General features: G+C 35.4%; 2 protein-coding genes across 2 annotated transcripts in view; both read right to left on the bottom strand.

Moving 5' to 3' along the window:
* Positions 1-8,852: 8,852 nt before the first annotated feature.
* On the bottom strand, positions 8,853-9,525 carry LOC122091027 (probable calcium-binding protein CML41). The gene has a single exon (XM_042660839.1). The coding sequence runs from the start codon at positions 9,287-9,289 to the stop codon at positions 9,005-9,007; it is 285 nt and encodes a 94-aa protein (XP_042516773.1). The 5' UTR covers positions 9,290-9,525; the 3' UTR covers positions 8,853-9,004.
* Positions 9,526-10,481: 956 nt separating this feature from the next.
* LOC122064844 (probable polygalacturonase At1g80170) overlaps positions 10,482-16,788 on the bottom strand; it is a 9,807-nt gene continuing 3,500 nt past the window's right edge. The window contains exons 2-10 of the mRNA XM_042628631.1: positions 13,834-13,959; positions 13,418-13,555; positions 13,073-13,243; positions 12,652-12,675; positions 12,253-12,460; positions 12,042-12,123; positions 11,718-11,835; positions 10,975-11,091; positions 10,482-10,884 (exon numbers count right to left, since the gene is read on the bottom strand). Of these exons, the coding sequence (XP_042484565.1) occupies positions 10,651-10,884; positions 10,975-11,091; positions 11,718-11,835; positions 12,042-12,123; positions 12,253-12,460; positions 12,652-12,675; positions 13,073-13,243; positions 13,418-13,555; positions 13,834-13,959 (1,218 nt within the window). The 3' untranslated portion in view covers positions 10,482-10,650. The remainder of the gene's footprint in view (positions 10,885-10,974; positions 11,092-11,717; positions 11,836-12,041; positions 12,124-12,252; positions 12,461-12,651; positions 12,676-13,072; positions 13,244-13,417; positions 13,556-13,833; positions 13,960-16,788) is intronic.

Genomic DNA, 16,788 nt, shown 5'->3' with positions numbered 1-16,788 from the left:
GGGTTGGATAATTAGGCTGTAGTCCACCTCTTGGCTCTATCGAGGAAGGCAGTACCTCCTTACTCTTTTGAGAAGAATTATTAGGGGCGTGCTTGATTGCTTGATTCTACAGAATATAATTCCATAGAATCATGATTCTTACAAAATGAAAGTGTTTAGTACCACTAGAATTTGTTTCAACTAAAAATTAGGTGATTCCAGTTTTTTACTTTTTTACACATAACCCGATTCTTTGCTAGGTATAAAAGTGGGTGATTCTTGTGTGAGGGCAGAAAATCAGGCTTCTCCATCTCCATCGTTACATCCCAAGCTTGTGCGCCAAAGTGAAATTAGTTGAAGCTGCGCAGGAAAGTGAGGCAAACTTGTCTCAGTCTTTCTCAACTCTCTTTTTCCTCTCCTTTGATCTATTGTCGTCTACCTTCAATTTTTGTATTTTTTTTTTGAAATCCATGACCATGGTTGTGATTTGTGGAGGCAAAATTGTCTCAGTCTCTCTCTCTCAAGTCTTCTTCTTCTCCACCTCGCTAATCCATCGTCGTCAACCTTCGATTTTTGCATTTTTTTTTTCTTCTTTCTAAAATCCCTAACTATGGCTAGGTGTTACCCAAAAACGGAATCATGGTTACCAAACAGTTATTCAAAGAGAATCACCATATATAATCTGTAGTAACCAAACAGTTATTTTTTCAAAGATACAATTCTAAGGAACCATACTCTATGGAGTTACATTCTTAAAAGATATTAATCTCTATAAATTCAAGCAATCAAACGCTCCCCAAGGGATTCAAAGACTATCTTCCTTATCATTAAACTAAATAGTTATCTTATACAATATAACCCACGATACACCCCACTTCCTCTTTTATAACCACTCCTAGCACATCTCCCTACCAGTAACAATAACATCTCTCCACAACACAACCTTATCGTGGAACAACAACATAAAATAACAATATAATATGATATAAAATAACAAACAAAACACATAACTAATTAATTACCCATGTTAAACACTCCCAACCTAGAGCCCATGTAGCCCATGCACGCCACATAGCCACCAACCTTCCTTATGCAAGTATCATGATCATTACCCCTTGAGTATGGCCTTATCCTCAAGGCCCATTTTAGGAACTAAATCTTCTTAGTAATCTCACCTGAATCCCAAATCTTCGTAGAATTACTCTCAAATTGCTTTGGCTAATTGCAATTTGGAATGGAGAGCATCTTCTTTATCATATATGGTTGAAAAGTGAAGAACGTGGTGAATGATCTACTTTGTGGCTTCCTTATCTTCTTCTCCTTTCGCTTCTACTCCTTTTTTTTTTTTCTCTTCTTCTTCTTGAACTTTTTCTTCTTCATCTTCTTCTTCTTCTCCTCCTTTGTCTTCTTGTTCTTCTTCCTTGTTGGTTGTTCCGCGTGCTTTGTTGCAATAGTAGAGTCAAATTTCTTAGGGAGTGTTTTGGACAATGCAAATATTTTTTTCAAGATTTCATCCAATAAGGTTCCTCATTTGAATGTCATAAATCTTATTAAGATTCTGCTCCACAGGTGGGTGATTCATTGGCTCTGATACCACTGTTACATGCATTAAAGGGAGACACAGTAGAGGAAAAAGAAAGAAAATAGGGGTGGAGGTAAGAGAAAAAATATATGAAAAAGTTGGGGTTAACTGATTAGGAGGTAGCCCACCTCTTGGGTCTATAGAGGAAGTCAATACCTCCTTACTCTTTCGAGAAGAACTATTAAGAAATTCAAAGACTATCTTCAATATCATTAAACCACATATTTATCTCATACAAGATAACCCACGACACACCCCACTTCCTCTCCTATAACCACTCCTAGTATATCTCCCCATCACTAACAATAATCTCCCGCAATAACACAACATTATCATGGAACAGTTATATAAAATAATGATATAATACTACATAAAATAAAAATAAACTGCATAACTAATCAACTAACCATGTTAAACACCCCCAGCCTAGAGCACATGTAGTCCACGCATGCCACATAACCACCAACTCTCCTTTTGCATGTATCATGTTAATGTTACGTGCAACAATATGCGATTTGTGACCCGATGATGCGGCATGGTTCTTATGTGGGTAGTTAGGTATTGGTGTCGTTAGAGGGAGTTATATGAGTATGTGGAGGTAGTGGAATGGAGTAGGAGACATGGCTTTAGTGGAAACTTTATGTAAATCAGTTACTGTTATTTAAAAAAAAAAAAAAAAAAAAAAACTAGAAGAGACATGCATGGCTTCTTTATTGGTCATTCGTGAAATTGAAAAACTTGACATGTATGGATTTTCACTCTTTGGAAATGTTTGGTAGTTGAGAATAGAGAGTATGGGCCAGCCCTACAATCTATTAATATATTGGTGAATTTTCATATTTACTCTAGGTTTGTTTATTATCTGTTTGTTTTGAGCATTTTTAGTAGGAATGCACTATACAAGTCTCAGTAGTATTTCGAATGCATAAGTTTTTGTGAGCAACTTTCAGTATAAATGTACTATCCAATGAATGAAGGAGCATTTTTAATATGAATTCACTATGCATGTCTTTAGTCTTTTGAATGCATAAGTTTTTGTGAGCAATTTTCAATATAAATGTGTTTTGCATGTCTTATTAGTATTATGCATTAACATTTTTTTTTTTTAAATGTTTTCCTTCTCAACTTATTCTAATTTTTTTTGTTACAGCCAATTCTTGATATAATTATTTTACATTCCTATATTAGATGATGATCATGATAGTAACAACACTAGTGACTTTTGGATTGCTACAATCTACTGTGAGGAAAGAAGAAATGATCCTTCATAATCAGTTGAGCAAAGACACTGGAGGAATTCTAGTCAAAGTGACTACAGAAAGGTTCACCGTTTGATCATAACCAGTGGATTAGACGGGTGGCATCCCCAAGTGGTGTTGTACTGCTTAGAATGCATTATTTGCCCGTGGAACCTGGAGTTTTGCAACTGTGAATTCCAAATGCATTTCCATGTTTGCCCCCCCCCCCCCCCCCCCCCCTTAATTTAAGTGAACATTTAAACTTACTTGCAGTCAAGAGGTGGACCCACATAGATCAATTAATGAATTAATCATTTTTCATGAAAAATGGATTATTTTGCCAAACATGCTTTATTGAGAGTAGCATATGTATATAATGTGCATTCTTTCTTCATTTGTTCATTTCACAAAATTGAAGAAAGAAGTAGAGAAAGGAGAAGAAGAGCTTAAGGGTGGGATCTCCTACAACCTACACTCACACACTTAATGTAGGAGAACTATCACTCTCTCTCTCTCTCTCTCTCTCTCTCTCTCTCTCTCTCTCTCTCTCTAATTCTATAGAACCTAAATTAGGGTGTGGTTTCGTTTCAGCTGAAACTACTTGGCTGAACATGATCCTCTGCTTGCATGATCCTATTCCACTCTATCTAAACTAGGAACATGCAACCTAACTAGATTACCTAGGATTCTAGAAGATAATGAGTTAATTGAGACCTATGGGGCATTAAATGAAAACCATGTCATGGGGTAACTATATAGAGCCATAAAGGAACCCAATGTAAAGATGTAAAATCCTGTAATTTTATTGACATATGCATGCATGTTTTCCCTTGCATGCAGCCTAATTTTCATCCCTAGACCTAAGATATAAAATTCATATATTCGGGTTCCAAATCAAACATGAGGTTAAATCACACTGTCTAATCAGTTTTTCACTAAATCATAGGAACCATATGGGTTGAAATACCCAGAAAATGAAAATCTGGGCAGAGACCTTACCAGTTGATCACCACCGGTGGATCCCACATCCACCGAAGGCATCAATCGGTCGAAAAAATTCAGAATTCTGAGTTGTTGTCGCATCCACCGGTGGTACCTACCAATGAGACACCATCTAGATGGCAATTGATGAATCCATAATTCATATATGGTTAAGAGGTTTAATTAGGAATTCAAAAGGGATGTTTTAAGAGTATAGTTAACAACCTAACTCCACCCTAATTGCTAGGTCAACAACCGAGATTACAGTGAGGCTACACGATGAAGAGATTTCTATATTTTATATACTTTTATAGGAAGGTGAGTGGATAATTTTTTTAATTTATGGAGTGTTTATATAAAAATTTTCTTTTTTTATGAACATGATGATGTATAAGTTTACCATGTTATTGCTAATTTTCTTGATATGTTATGTGTGTTGCTAAAGATGATAATGTACGTGAGAGTGGATAGTAGTGACGTTTCAAATTCAGTTGAATGCATGCGATAAGTATTGTATATGTGAAAATGTCGAGTGTGGAACACGGTGTGGCCGAAGGAGGATTTCGATACCGTGTTTCAACGTATGTAATATTGATGAATGATATGTGCATATCACATAGTAACATATGGTTATGAATAATAAATCCAGTGTTATGACCCTTTGCCAACAAGGGGGAAGTGTTGGATAATCTATGTGTAGGTCCGATGAATCTTTTTTGAATACCACGTATGCGGTACAATGTGATTGTTATCAGAGGTGAACATAACCCGACGTGGTTGATGGTAAATCTGGTTTCGTGGCATGCTAGTAGGAGGTTAACAGGGGTTTATTGGTAGACCAAGCTCGCATTCTGGGATCGACAAGCTTCTAACCGCAACTAGAGTTTGTATCACTGAGTGACCGATGATGCATTCCGGGACCAGGGATACTATCTAATGCGTTACAGTAGCACTTAAACCCACAGACTTAGTTTTGTTGTTTAGGTTATATAATGAGAATGAACTCGTGCATTTATTGTGATAATGTGTTGAATCTTGCATTTCATATACATTGTGTATGTATACATTGGGCTTAGTGAAGCTCATCCAATGTGGTTGTTTCTTTTTTAATGCTAATACAGGAAATTTGACGGCAGCCTCATATGAGATGACCACACCAGTAGCTAAAAACTAGTGGATGCTAGAGATCGAGGAGCATGATCTGATCTTGATTCACATGTGATGATTGTGCTTATAGTGTAGTTTGATGTTTTGATATGTAAACTCTAGATGAGACAAATATGTAATGTGACTATGTAAACAGTATAACATAATGTAAATATTTTTGTTATCATATAGATTGTCACCAATGTAAATTCTGAATGCATGATTATATATTTCTTCCGTTGATTTTTACTAGATGATCTTGTATTTAATTATGGTTGTTAAAGTATTGCATTTATGATCTAGATGGTCAGTTGGGACGTAGGTACGTGTCTTAATCACATGCTAGTACTTTAATATAGGTCGGATGTAACCACATTGACCCATATCGAATTGTACTATATATTTGCTGATGGGTTCGGCATGGATGCATATATTCATCCAATGATGTGACCTTCCCAAAAGCCAAATCATTTGATGTGTATAAAAGAATAAATATCAAGATATTTAAAACAATTGGTTTTAGTTAAAAGCTCCCAAACATTGCATTATTGGCATATTTTCTCAACCAATGTTCATGGGAACGTTGTGTTCTTTTGCTTGGAGGAATTTGTTGTTTCAAAAACAAGGGGTTGAACACCCAGTTCTCAAAGAGGGCCCCCTGGGTATCTGAATCATCTGGCGTTGGTGAATAATTACGTACCCAGTTTTCTTATTCAAAAGAAGATCTCTTTTCTTTTGCTTTCTCAATAGGAATGCATCAACAAGATTGTCCTTTCATATAGATCATCGTGGCATGAACTCAAAATATCTTAGCTTCGGACCATATGCTTAGCCCTCCTCCTCCTCCTCCTCCTTCTCCTTTAGGATAGGATCGTCGTTGGTCCTTCTTTCACTTGCTTTTTCACCATGTCCGATAGGTCGATCACCTAGTAGCAGCTCTGAAAATCAATAGAAGAATAAAAAAATTTGGTTTTTACTCCCTCAGACTCACAACACAAAAGTGTTAGCTTTGGATTCCAAGATCATGATACTCGGCAGCTATGTTCTCATTATACATGCAACACCATGCCAATGGCGCATGGGGATGAATTTGTATAGCATCTTCGCTCGAGTGCCATAAATAAGTGAAGACGGACAGTCTCGCGTCCACAATGGACAAAACACTCCATTCACATGTCATACAAATATAAGGCTCTATTTATACATCGAACTAAAGTTAAGGATATTAATTTGGGTTTGGAATATATCCACAATGGATAGAACACTCCATTCACATATCACATAAATATAAGGCTCTGTTTATACATTGATCTAAAATTAAAGGTGTTAATTTGGGTTTGGAACCTCGAAAGACAATCTTGCAAAAAAACCTGAAATCGACATGTCTCATTATTTTTGGATGAATGAATTTTCACCAAATTCTTATTGACACCCCTTCAAACTGTCAAATGATTTGTAATCTTACTTTATTGTGTTTTTGCACAATTATTTTATCTCAATATGAGTAATAGGTTCATTTCACATGTGTATTGGAGAATATGCATATGATAATGACAACTTTTGATATAATGATGTTACTATCAAATTAATTTTGAAAACCCTTTTATACATTGCAACGCCTGGTTCCATTAGTCTTGGTATAATATTGTCCTCTTTGACTCATGGGCCTTAAGGCTTTAAAATGTATTATGCCTTGTAAGAATACTAGAAGTTCTAAATTAGCCCGGCAACCTCCCCCTAGGTGATGTGGGGCTAAAGTTTGTACACCCTCAATAATCTCCCGAATCCCCTAGTGCTTGTCATGTTCTTGGTGGGGATATCTCACTAATCTCCCAAATGGGTTTGGCACGTTGCATGTATTCTTGGGTGTCACATTCAATGTTGTGTGTGTGTGTGTGTGTGTGTGTGTGAGAGAGAGAGAGAGAGAGAGAGAGAGAGAGAGAGAATTATTATTTTTTTCATCTTCCATTTTGAGGGGTTTTTTGGTCATTTGAAAAAAAAAAATTAGTGTTTTTGGTTATTTAAAATTTTTTTTGGTAGATGTCATTGGTTTTTTTGTCTTTTTGAAAAACTATACAAAAGACAGGAAGTACATATTTTTTAATAGTAGTATGATATATACTAGAAAAATAGACATGTGCAGATACACGTGTGAATATTTGTCAGGTGGCAGAGAAATTAAATGTCTACAACAATCTAAATGCATTCTAAAGTTATCCTTTATAAAATTTACTGATCCAAATTTTTGTAAGGTTCAATTTATTTCAATCTAAATTGGAAAGAAAACAAAAATAATTCAAACAAGGGTTTAAGACACAAAGGATTAGAGGAAAAACAAAAAAACAAAACAAAACAAAAACAAAACATATTATGATGCAAGGCTGATCTAGTTTGAACTTTGTAAAGTTAAATTACAACCTCGAATACAACTTCTCCAATTGATTTATTTGACTGCAGGTTCAAATTAGAGAACATTCAACAGAAGCAAAATCAAACACAAAAAATAGAAAATAACCACCTCCTCTTTAGCAGATTTTGTTTTACTGTACGTAATAAGGGAGAGAAAATTGTTATGGAAAGGTAAAAAAAATAGAGAGTACAACAGAAGAAGAGCGTGAGTTAGAGGAATGCAAAACTCCATATTTATAAAGAAGACACCGGTCATTATCATTGGATCGAAGCTGTTTGGCTAGAAAGGTTACCATGAATTCTTTGATGATGGGTAGACAGAGGAGCACAAAACTTCTAAACAAGAATAACCATTATTAATGGCAATCAAAAAATATTTAGAGAGAAATAGAGAGGGAGAAGTTATCAAGGATATTCGGTGGAGGCTACAATATATTAGGGTTATTTAAGATTAAAAAAGAAAGAGAATGTGAAGACATGGTACTTTTTTTGGTAGAATAAAAGTTTTTTTTTTTTTTTTTTTTTTTTTTCTGTAGAACAATATGAGTTTACTAAATATGGAAAAACTATCACACGCCCTTATTCTGTACCATGAATTATTTACCAAAACTAACAAAAAAAAAAAAAAGATTATTTATCAAAAAAATTCAGATCGTGGGCAAGGGGAGAGTTAAGGAAAGATAAGATTTTCTCAACTATTTTGGTAGAACAATATGAGTTTACCAAATAAAGAAAAACTTTCAAATGCCCTTATTCTCTACCATGGATTATTTATCAAATCTAACAAAAAATTATTATTTACCAAAAAAAATCAGATCGTGGGTAAGGGGAGAGTTAAAGAAAGAAAAGGAAAGAGAAGATTTTCTCAATTAAATTAAAATTGAAGATAAACAATAAAAGTTAGAAATATCTAGATAAAAAATAGAAAGGGTGCCAATAATTTGGGAGGCAAAAGAAAAAAAAAATGAAAAAAAGATAAAAAAAGAGAAAGTGAATTTAAGTAAAAATAAATGATAAAATAGTCAAGGGAAAAATTAGCCACGAAGCATGAGTACATGCACTTCTATAATAGTAAAAAGTATAAATCAAGGTAAATAGTATATATATATATATATATATATATACAAATCAAGGTAAAAATCAAGTTGGACTTAGCCAAGACAAGGTCTAACCCAAGCCTCAATCCTCGCTCAGCCTGATCCTGACTCAAGGCCAAAAAATTTCAGCCCTAACCTGCCCTCAGGATCAGAATTCTTACCTCTGGACGGGTTCAGGCCAACATAATCAAAGTTGCACCCCTAGTTGAACTAGGATTAATATATGCTTGAAAGTTGTTAAAATTTGCTTCTTTTCTATTGCGAACACCACATGAGATACATGGTAATACTCTCAAATTCCAAAAGCAAAATTGCCACCTTTTTGAGGTAACAAGGCATTACCAATTAAGCTAAAACTTCATACTCATCACATAGCAAACCTGTTCATAATTATTAATTATAAGACACCAACTGTCTTTACAGACACAATTACAGCCCTATTGCCTAACCCCACTTGCATTGGGACTTCTTAACCAAACAGAGGAAAGGCCATTACTTTTAGAACAGACTGTAAACTTATTTGCAAAAGCTAACACTCAAACATAGAACAGGTGCAAACATTGATATCATGATTAAGCCATCAACTGCTGGAACTCAGAGAAATCAAGCACACCATCGCCATTGAGGTCGAATACCTGTATGACTGTCTTGCACTCTTCATTTGAAATTTTGTATCCAAGAGCACTGAACATCCTCTGCAAGCTCTCTGTTGTAATGAACCCAGAACCCTTCAATGCAAACATCTCAAAGCCTCTTTTCAGATCATTATCCCCACCTTCACGCTCCATCAACTTCTCAAAATCTTTGAAATCGAGCATCAAGTTGTTGTCGCCTGCTGCATCCAGATCAATAATCATAACTTGAGCCTCCTTAGGTGATATGAGCTCTCCAATGGAGGAAAGGTAGGATCTGAGTTCAAAGCCTTCGATCTTCCCATTACCATTAGCGTCCTAGCGACGAAATAATTGTTGTTCATCCTTTGTTGATTGTTGTTTGGAATGAAGATGAAGGCGATGGACGCTTAGCACGAAGCTCTTGTTGGGGAACCAATTTGATAAACTTATATAGACTGTGATGGAATGGAGACATCAGGGTGAGTATAGAAGATGTTCTAAGTTATTTTTCTTGTGAAGAAGAATTAAATATAATTAAGTATCAAGAACTTAATAAGGATTGGTTTTGGTTAAAAGTTCCCAAGCATTGCATATATATTTTTCTTTCTTTCTCTCTCTATAATATTCCTTTGCTGATCTTTAGCAAAAAAGAAAATGAAAGAATAAGTATCAAGAGCTTTAAAAGGACTGGTTTTGATTAAAAGTTCCCAGACATTGCACTGTTGGCATATTTGTCCAATGAGTGTTCATGGGAACATGATCGATTAAATAGATGAAATAACTGGATCTATAAAAAAGGGCGGATTATCCTCAATCGGGTGGTTTTTCATTGGGACTCCACCAATAAAGCAACAAACAGGGGCCCGAGCTTGCTTATTGTATCTTTATCAATATTGAATTATTGAATAAACCCGAATTCTTTCCTATTTCTTCCTTATTTATTCTACAACCACATTTTTTTGAATCTATAATATATAGATTATATATGTAGTGCCAATCGAACAAGAATTCCTATATCCACTTTTCTTTCAGGAGTTTATTTATACACTTGCTCACGATCATGGTTTAAATAGATCGATTCTTTATGAATCTACGAAAAATTTAGGTTTGACAAAAAATCCAGTTCACTAATTGTGAAACGTTTCATTAATTGAATGTATCAACAGAATCATTTCATTATTTCGACTAATAATAATTATGTTCTTTAGCACCGAAGAACCTTTTGTGCAAGAACTGCAAATCAAATCAATCAGGAGAAGAAAACAATAAACAATTGTTGGGTTTTACTGAAGAAACCAAACCTCATAACACAATGGTCAATATGGGGGAAACCAGACCTCATTGTTGGATTACCTGTTAGCGAATCTGGAGCAAGTATAGTCAACTCAGATTCTGAAATTTCAATCTTTATTTCAAATTTTAACTCTCATTTTTATTGAATATTTGTTTACAGAAAGGATTCATCAAGAGTAGTTTAACTCGATCCCATTATCCATTTTATGAAACAATGTGAATCTCCCTTTCCTAATTCCCTGGAGCAATACATAAATTTGCAAATAAATCTTACAAACACTACACACCACAGGGAAAATCTCAAAGTGATATCAGCTTGCTTTTAGACAGCTTTGAGGGTGGCATGCTCCTTCAGCCCTTCCATAAGCATGGGCACATCTAGAAATGAGATTCTGACCAGATTTAGCCGGAACCAACTCTACTTTGTCCATTAATATTCCGGTGCAGGGGATGGCATGACTGCAATTGAAATTCACAGCCTCTTTAGTACTTGATGTTCCTCTAATTCCTCTGTAGGTTACATCGCTTACATGAACACCGCTTGGCTTCGATCAAATAAAGCATATCATAAACAGATTCAGTAACTAATATACTTTTAGTAACACAAATTACAAGATATTGTATCAAAACCTCACCTGTTCTTCACATGCACCCGCTACTGCGCAATAACTTTGATCAATGATAATAGGATTCTTTACATTGATGAAATTTAGCTGTTCAAATGTTATTTTTCGGGCGTAACCACGTCCACCCTATTGAAAGAAAGCAAGAAGAAGACTAAAATATAGTGAATTGAAGCTTTTTAATTTTTATGCTATACTGGTTGCGTTTGGTAGTCATTCAGTTTCAGAAACGACGTTTTGTGTCAAAATAGAATTTTCAATTTCTCTATCAAAATGTCATTTTAGAACAAAAAAGTTGTGTTTGGTGAACATGTATCAGGAATGATTACCCTAGTTGTTTACTATTTTTTTGTATTTGGAATGAAACCGAAATTGTCCCGTCATTCCATCATTTAGCGTTTTTCCCCCTTTTCGTTCCAAAAAAATTGAAAAACACCAAATTGACACCGAATACTTTGTTCCGATCTTCTATTCCCATAGAACGAAAAATGTTAGAAACGTTTTTCTAGGTGACTACCAAACACAACCTTAGTTTGGTGTCTTGTATATATCATGCATGTCTACCATAATTCCCAAAAGAAAACAACCCCATTTTATCCCACTTTATGGTACTCTTATGGAGTTGGGTTCCACTCCCACAGATGGTGTGAGATGGGCTGGGGTGATTAGCCGTAAAAGAGGGGATCTGATCCCCACACCTCATGAACGGTATGAGATGGGCCGGGGTGGTTATCCACAAGGGAAAAGATCTGTACCTGCCATGTTTTGATCCTTGCGCCATTGGTAGTACCCACAAAGTGTCCATCACTCACAGTAATGTTCTCCACTTGCGCTTCCGTTGGCCCATTGGGTCCCTTGCCTAGGCTTCCAATGCTGATGTATATATATAAGAGAAGTTAAAAGTGCATCCAATGTTCTTCTCCAGCAGTGCTGAGTGTCCACCGTGTATCTAACAGTTGAAAAAGTTCTTAAGATATGTGCCCAAGATGTTTTCAACCGTCAGATAAGACTGGACGCCAGTGCAATTGGAGAGGATCAGAATCCCCTTAATTGATCATTTAATATAAATGCAAACCCACCTTATACCATGACCAGGACCACAATTAACAGACTTGATTATTATATGGGAAGTGAAATCCCCAATGGAAATACAATCATCACCTGTTATCATCATGAGATTTAGATTTAGAAAGCAGAAAAAAAATCAAGATTATTTTAAATTAAGAAAGGATTAAGAATATATTAACATGGAAAGTTGTAAGAGAATGAGAGGAGGAAAGGCATATATACCAGACTCAATGTTTGAATGATAGATGTTCACGAATTGAGAAGATTGGATGTGAATGCCATCGGTGTTAGGGCTCGACCCTGGTGCCTTTATCTTTATGGTATTGAATAGGACATGTTGACACCCAATAAGGAGGATGTGGGTTTGGGGACTGTTTGCCAGATTCATGTTATTTAGGGTGAGTCGTTTGCAGCTAGAGAACCAAAGCGCCTGTGGAGAAAGTAAATTTTCACTATTTGGTAAGTAATCCCTCTTTTCAATCTCTTATTTTCTAAAACTCCTCTATAAATTCTTTCTACAATGAATGGGATTTTTTCAATCCTTTTATCCTATATTTACTTCATTCTTTTTATAATAAAGAGATTTTTTCAATCTTTTTTTATCCTCTCCATGATACTTACGGTTGGAGCAAGAGAGGTGCATCCCTGAAAAAAAAAAAAAACAAAACAAAAAACCATAATTAAGCTTACTCGTTCGAATGAAAAATTAACACAATGTTTACTTGGCAAGAAAAAAAAAAAAAAAATATATATATATATATATATAATTGTGATTATATTTATATATATATATATATATATATATAATTGTGATTTTTCTTTTTTTCTTTTTTGTGTAAAATTATAAGATTTTGTAAGGGACCAAGTTTTTCCACACCCATGGTTCCACAGGGTGTAGGAGAACAATGGAGACTATTACCGACCATTCCTATGTGAAGGAAAACTTTTCATTTTTTTTTTCCCTACTAATTTCTTGCCAAACAGAAGCATACTAGGAATTTAAATTTCAAAGAAAAGAAAAGAAGAAATCAAATCGATGTACCGGGGAATTATTATATCTGCATGATTGTTTCCACCAGAGGGAGCCCTGGCCATCAATCAGACCGGGACCACTGATGGTGAGTCCATTGATGCCATCGAACCAAATCCATCGACTTGAGTCCATCCCATTCCATGCTGAGGGGCTGTTTGGTGCTTTAATATTACCGTGAATCTGCATTAAAGACAACTTGAAATCAGAACGCAAATCTTAATCCACTATTCTACTTTGTTTAGTACTCAAGCATAAGTAATCTTATAAGATAAAATGATAGAACTTTTGATTGCATCAACCATGATTCTATATTAACAGAAGCAATTTTTTGTTATAAATATAATCTCCGCATACCTTTACATTGATTTTGTTAGCCTTGCAAGGGCCCTTCAAAGTCAAGTGTTCCACCAAAAATGTTTTTCTTTGAGGAATAAAGATGGTAGGAACACCACTTGCAAAATTACATGCGTCACTCCATGCCTTCAAAAATGCCTAGAAAAACACATGTATTAATTAATTCCTGTAATAATAGAATCGGAGAGCAATCTGTGAAAGGCAGTGTGACCCTTACACCAGAGTGGAGCCAATGCGAGGCGCAAAAGAATCAACAGGGGTGGGTTTTCTCCTTTCATGAAGGATTGCGGTTATTTTACCCCTACATGTCTAGGCGTAGAGGTCCCACTACCTTTCGCTCTTCTTTTCCCTAAAAATAGAAAAATAGTGAAATACAAAATGACTGCAACACAGTAAGAGAATAGAAAAGCATATACATTGGCATCATTTCTTCTGCCATCACCCACAGCTCCATAGTCAACAACACTAAAGCTTTTTTGAGCTGCAGTGGCGATTATCCAATAATTAACCACACAGAGGGTAATCAAAACAGCTAATTGACCCTGCAATAACAAAACCCAAATAATAATAAGGGAGCCAAATAATTACAAGGAGAAAGTTTCCCATCACCGCTAAAGCACAGTTCACACACTATTGTAGGGTTTTAGTATTTTCTCGAAAATTTCCCTTCCCTCAATCTGATGTGCCACTATGAATAGATTCTCATTCACCTTGACTTTAGAAAACTTTGTCCCACGGTATTTATCCTAAATTTGTAGCTACATATGAGATGAAGTCAAAACCCAAAACCCTAAAAAGCCAGCTAGTCTCAAAAAGTTTGAGCACTTTATACCATGATAGAACTGTAGAAGAGAAGACCAGGGCACACTCTCCTACAACTACTTTTCCTTTGTGGAGAACGCAATAAGCTTGATCTATATGATGGAAAAAACACCAAGCCTTTTTATATCTAAACTGCAAAGCACTCCTCCTATGCTAACAAACTATCCCTATTTGTGTGATTGATATTAATTGTATTCATATCAGGCATCGTTGAGAATATACTGTACGATGGAAAAAAACTTTTCTCAATTGAGATATGGTTAGGAAGGCTAGCTAAATTTGGAATTTACACAACTGATATATAAATTTTTATTGATTTTTCTAGAATCATTTTCTTGTTGTCTTCCATTGTAAATTTTACTCATGTTCCTAAAATACCTTTAGGTACGTGTGTCGTATTAAAATATAGAAAGAAAACTTTTTGGATAGAAAAAAACATTATTTTTTAATTGAATAATAAACAGGGGTGGAAAATAATTATAAAAACTTTTGGTAATCCTAGAGATAATTTCGAAGGGTATTTTAAAATATATAGAAACCTAGGAGGATATTTGTGAATCCAAAGGTAACAGTAAAAAATTTCTATAACGATACATTTAAGATTGTAGATCATACAAAAACAACCAAAGGCAGCGTAAAATAGCTGCTGACTGGTCACCTTGCTCCTTTAAACTTGACTTCCTTACAAAACGAAAAGATATGATGAAATAAATTATTTGGTCATAATTTCTCTCTTATCACACTTATCAGGAAACAAATCTCCTACAGATTCCAACCTAACATTGTTTTATGTTAGCCTGGCCAACAAACCCCTTAAATCTCTCCCACGTCTCTCTTTCCACTTTGATACATCCACCCTTCCTAATCTGGTTCCTAATCTAATTGCTCTATGGGAGGAAAAAAAAACTGTGGACTGTGAGATGAGGAATGCTTGCAAGATCTTTTGCAAAGGATCTAACACATCTTGGCAATGGAGTAGCAAGAACTCTGTAAGAGACCAACATCTTAGCCAGTCATGTAACGCCATGGCCCCGTTAATCTTAGCACAATATTGCCATTTTTTATCCATAGGCTTTAAGGCTTTAAAATGTGTTGTATTATGTTAAAGAGGCTAAAGGTTATCAACTAGCCCAGTAACCTCCACATAGGCAATGTGGGACTAAAGTTTGCACACATTCATTGATCTCCCAAACACCCTAGTACTTGCTGTGTTTTTTGTAGGGACACCTAACTGGTCTTCCAAGCATGTTCGGTATACTTGCTATATTTTTTGGTGCCACATTCATCCCCCTTTAGCGTTGTGCCCACATGCTATTGGAATCCGCTCTAGTACTATCTGAAATGCTGTGGGGCCCCATTAACCTTGACAAAATATTGTCCTCTTTGGTCTATGGGCCTCAAGGCTTCTCAAATTAACTGTTGGAAGCATTGTTGGTTTGGGGATTTTTCTTTAGAGTAAGCTTCATGCTTGGGATTGGTTTTTCTTTTATAATTTTTCTTCACAGTTTCAGATTACATTCTCCATGCAGATTCCTTTACCAACTCTCAGGAGATAAAAGTGTGTGGGCTGCTCCTAAAATAAAATCTTTTCCGATTAAGTCTGCTTTGAATTTATTTCATGATCATAGGCCGAATGTTCCTTGATTTGGTATAGTTTGGAACAAAAGGCTACAACCAAGGCAATCAACCTTTACATGGTAATGGGTGCATGGTGGCCTTCCCACTGATGACATGGTGTGCAAGCGTGTCGTTCCATTAGTTTCAACATGTGTGCTTTGCCACAATAACTATGAAAGCAGCTCCCATATCTTTCTAAATTTCACTCTATTAGTGGAGGTTTAGAACAAGTTCCTTTCTTTTCTTAATCTTCATTGGTATAGATTCAATTCTACTGAAGACCTTTTCTCTTGGTGGAAAAGAAAAGATATGTTGTGACTTAAAGGAGATATAGTAAATGGGAATTATTCTAATTCCTTATCAATTATAGCTTGAGCGACATAGAAGATGTGAATGTCTATAGATGGGTAGAGTTTATTGTTAAATCAGTTGTGGAAGATCTCCAGGATGCGGCTTTGATGCTACCAGCCCAAATCTCTTTGTTCAATGGCTTTATGGTGTTAAGAGAGTTGAGAATTAAAAGGATTGGGCAACCTCGCCAAAGAATTGTAGAAGGATTTTGGGTCAAGTCACTCCCTTCGTGGACAAAACTTGAGCGAGTTGTTGGCTGGAATATCTATTTTAGAGATTCAGTGAACATGATTGGAAGTAAAAAAAATATCTATATTTCAAATAAAACTTGATAAATAAAATATTATTTTTCATATTAGAAAACAACTTTATAAACAATTTACATGTGAAGTACAGATATTCTCTCTCCCTGATATTTCCAATTAAGAGCAATAGATCATAGGGATGTAAGTTTGGCTCAGGCCAGACCCAGGTTGAGGCCTTCTTGGCCAAACCGACCAGGGTTTATATTCTATGTTATAACCCAACTCCCTAAGTATATAAACTCCCTTCCACTAAAAAAAAAAAAAAAAAAAACAAAA

Source organism: Macadamia integrifolia, chromosome 2 (assembly GCF_013358625.1).
Source record: "Macadamia integrifolia cultivar HAES 741 chromosome 2, SCU_Mint_v3, whole genome shotgun sequence".
Taxonomy (NCBI): Eukaryota; Viridiplantae; Streptophyta; class Magnoliopsida; order Proteales; family Proteaceae; genus Macadamia; species Macadamia integrifolia.
The sequence above is the reverse complement of the archived record's forward strand: the minus strand, read 5'-3'. Positions and strand labels throughout refer to the sequence as shown.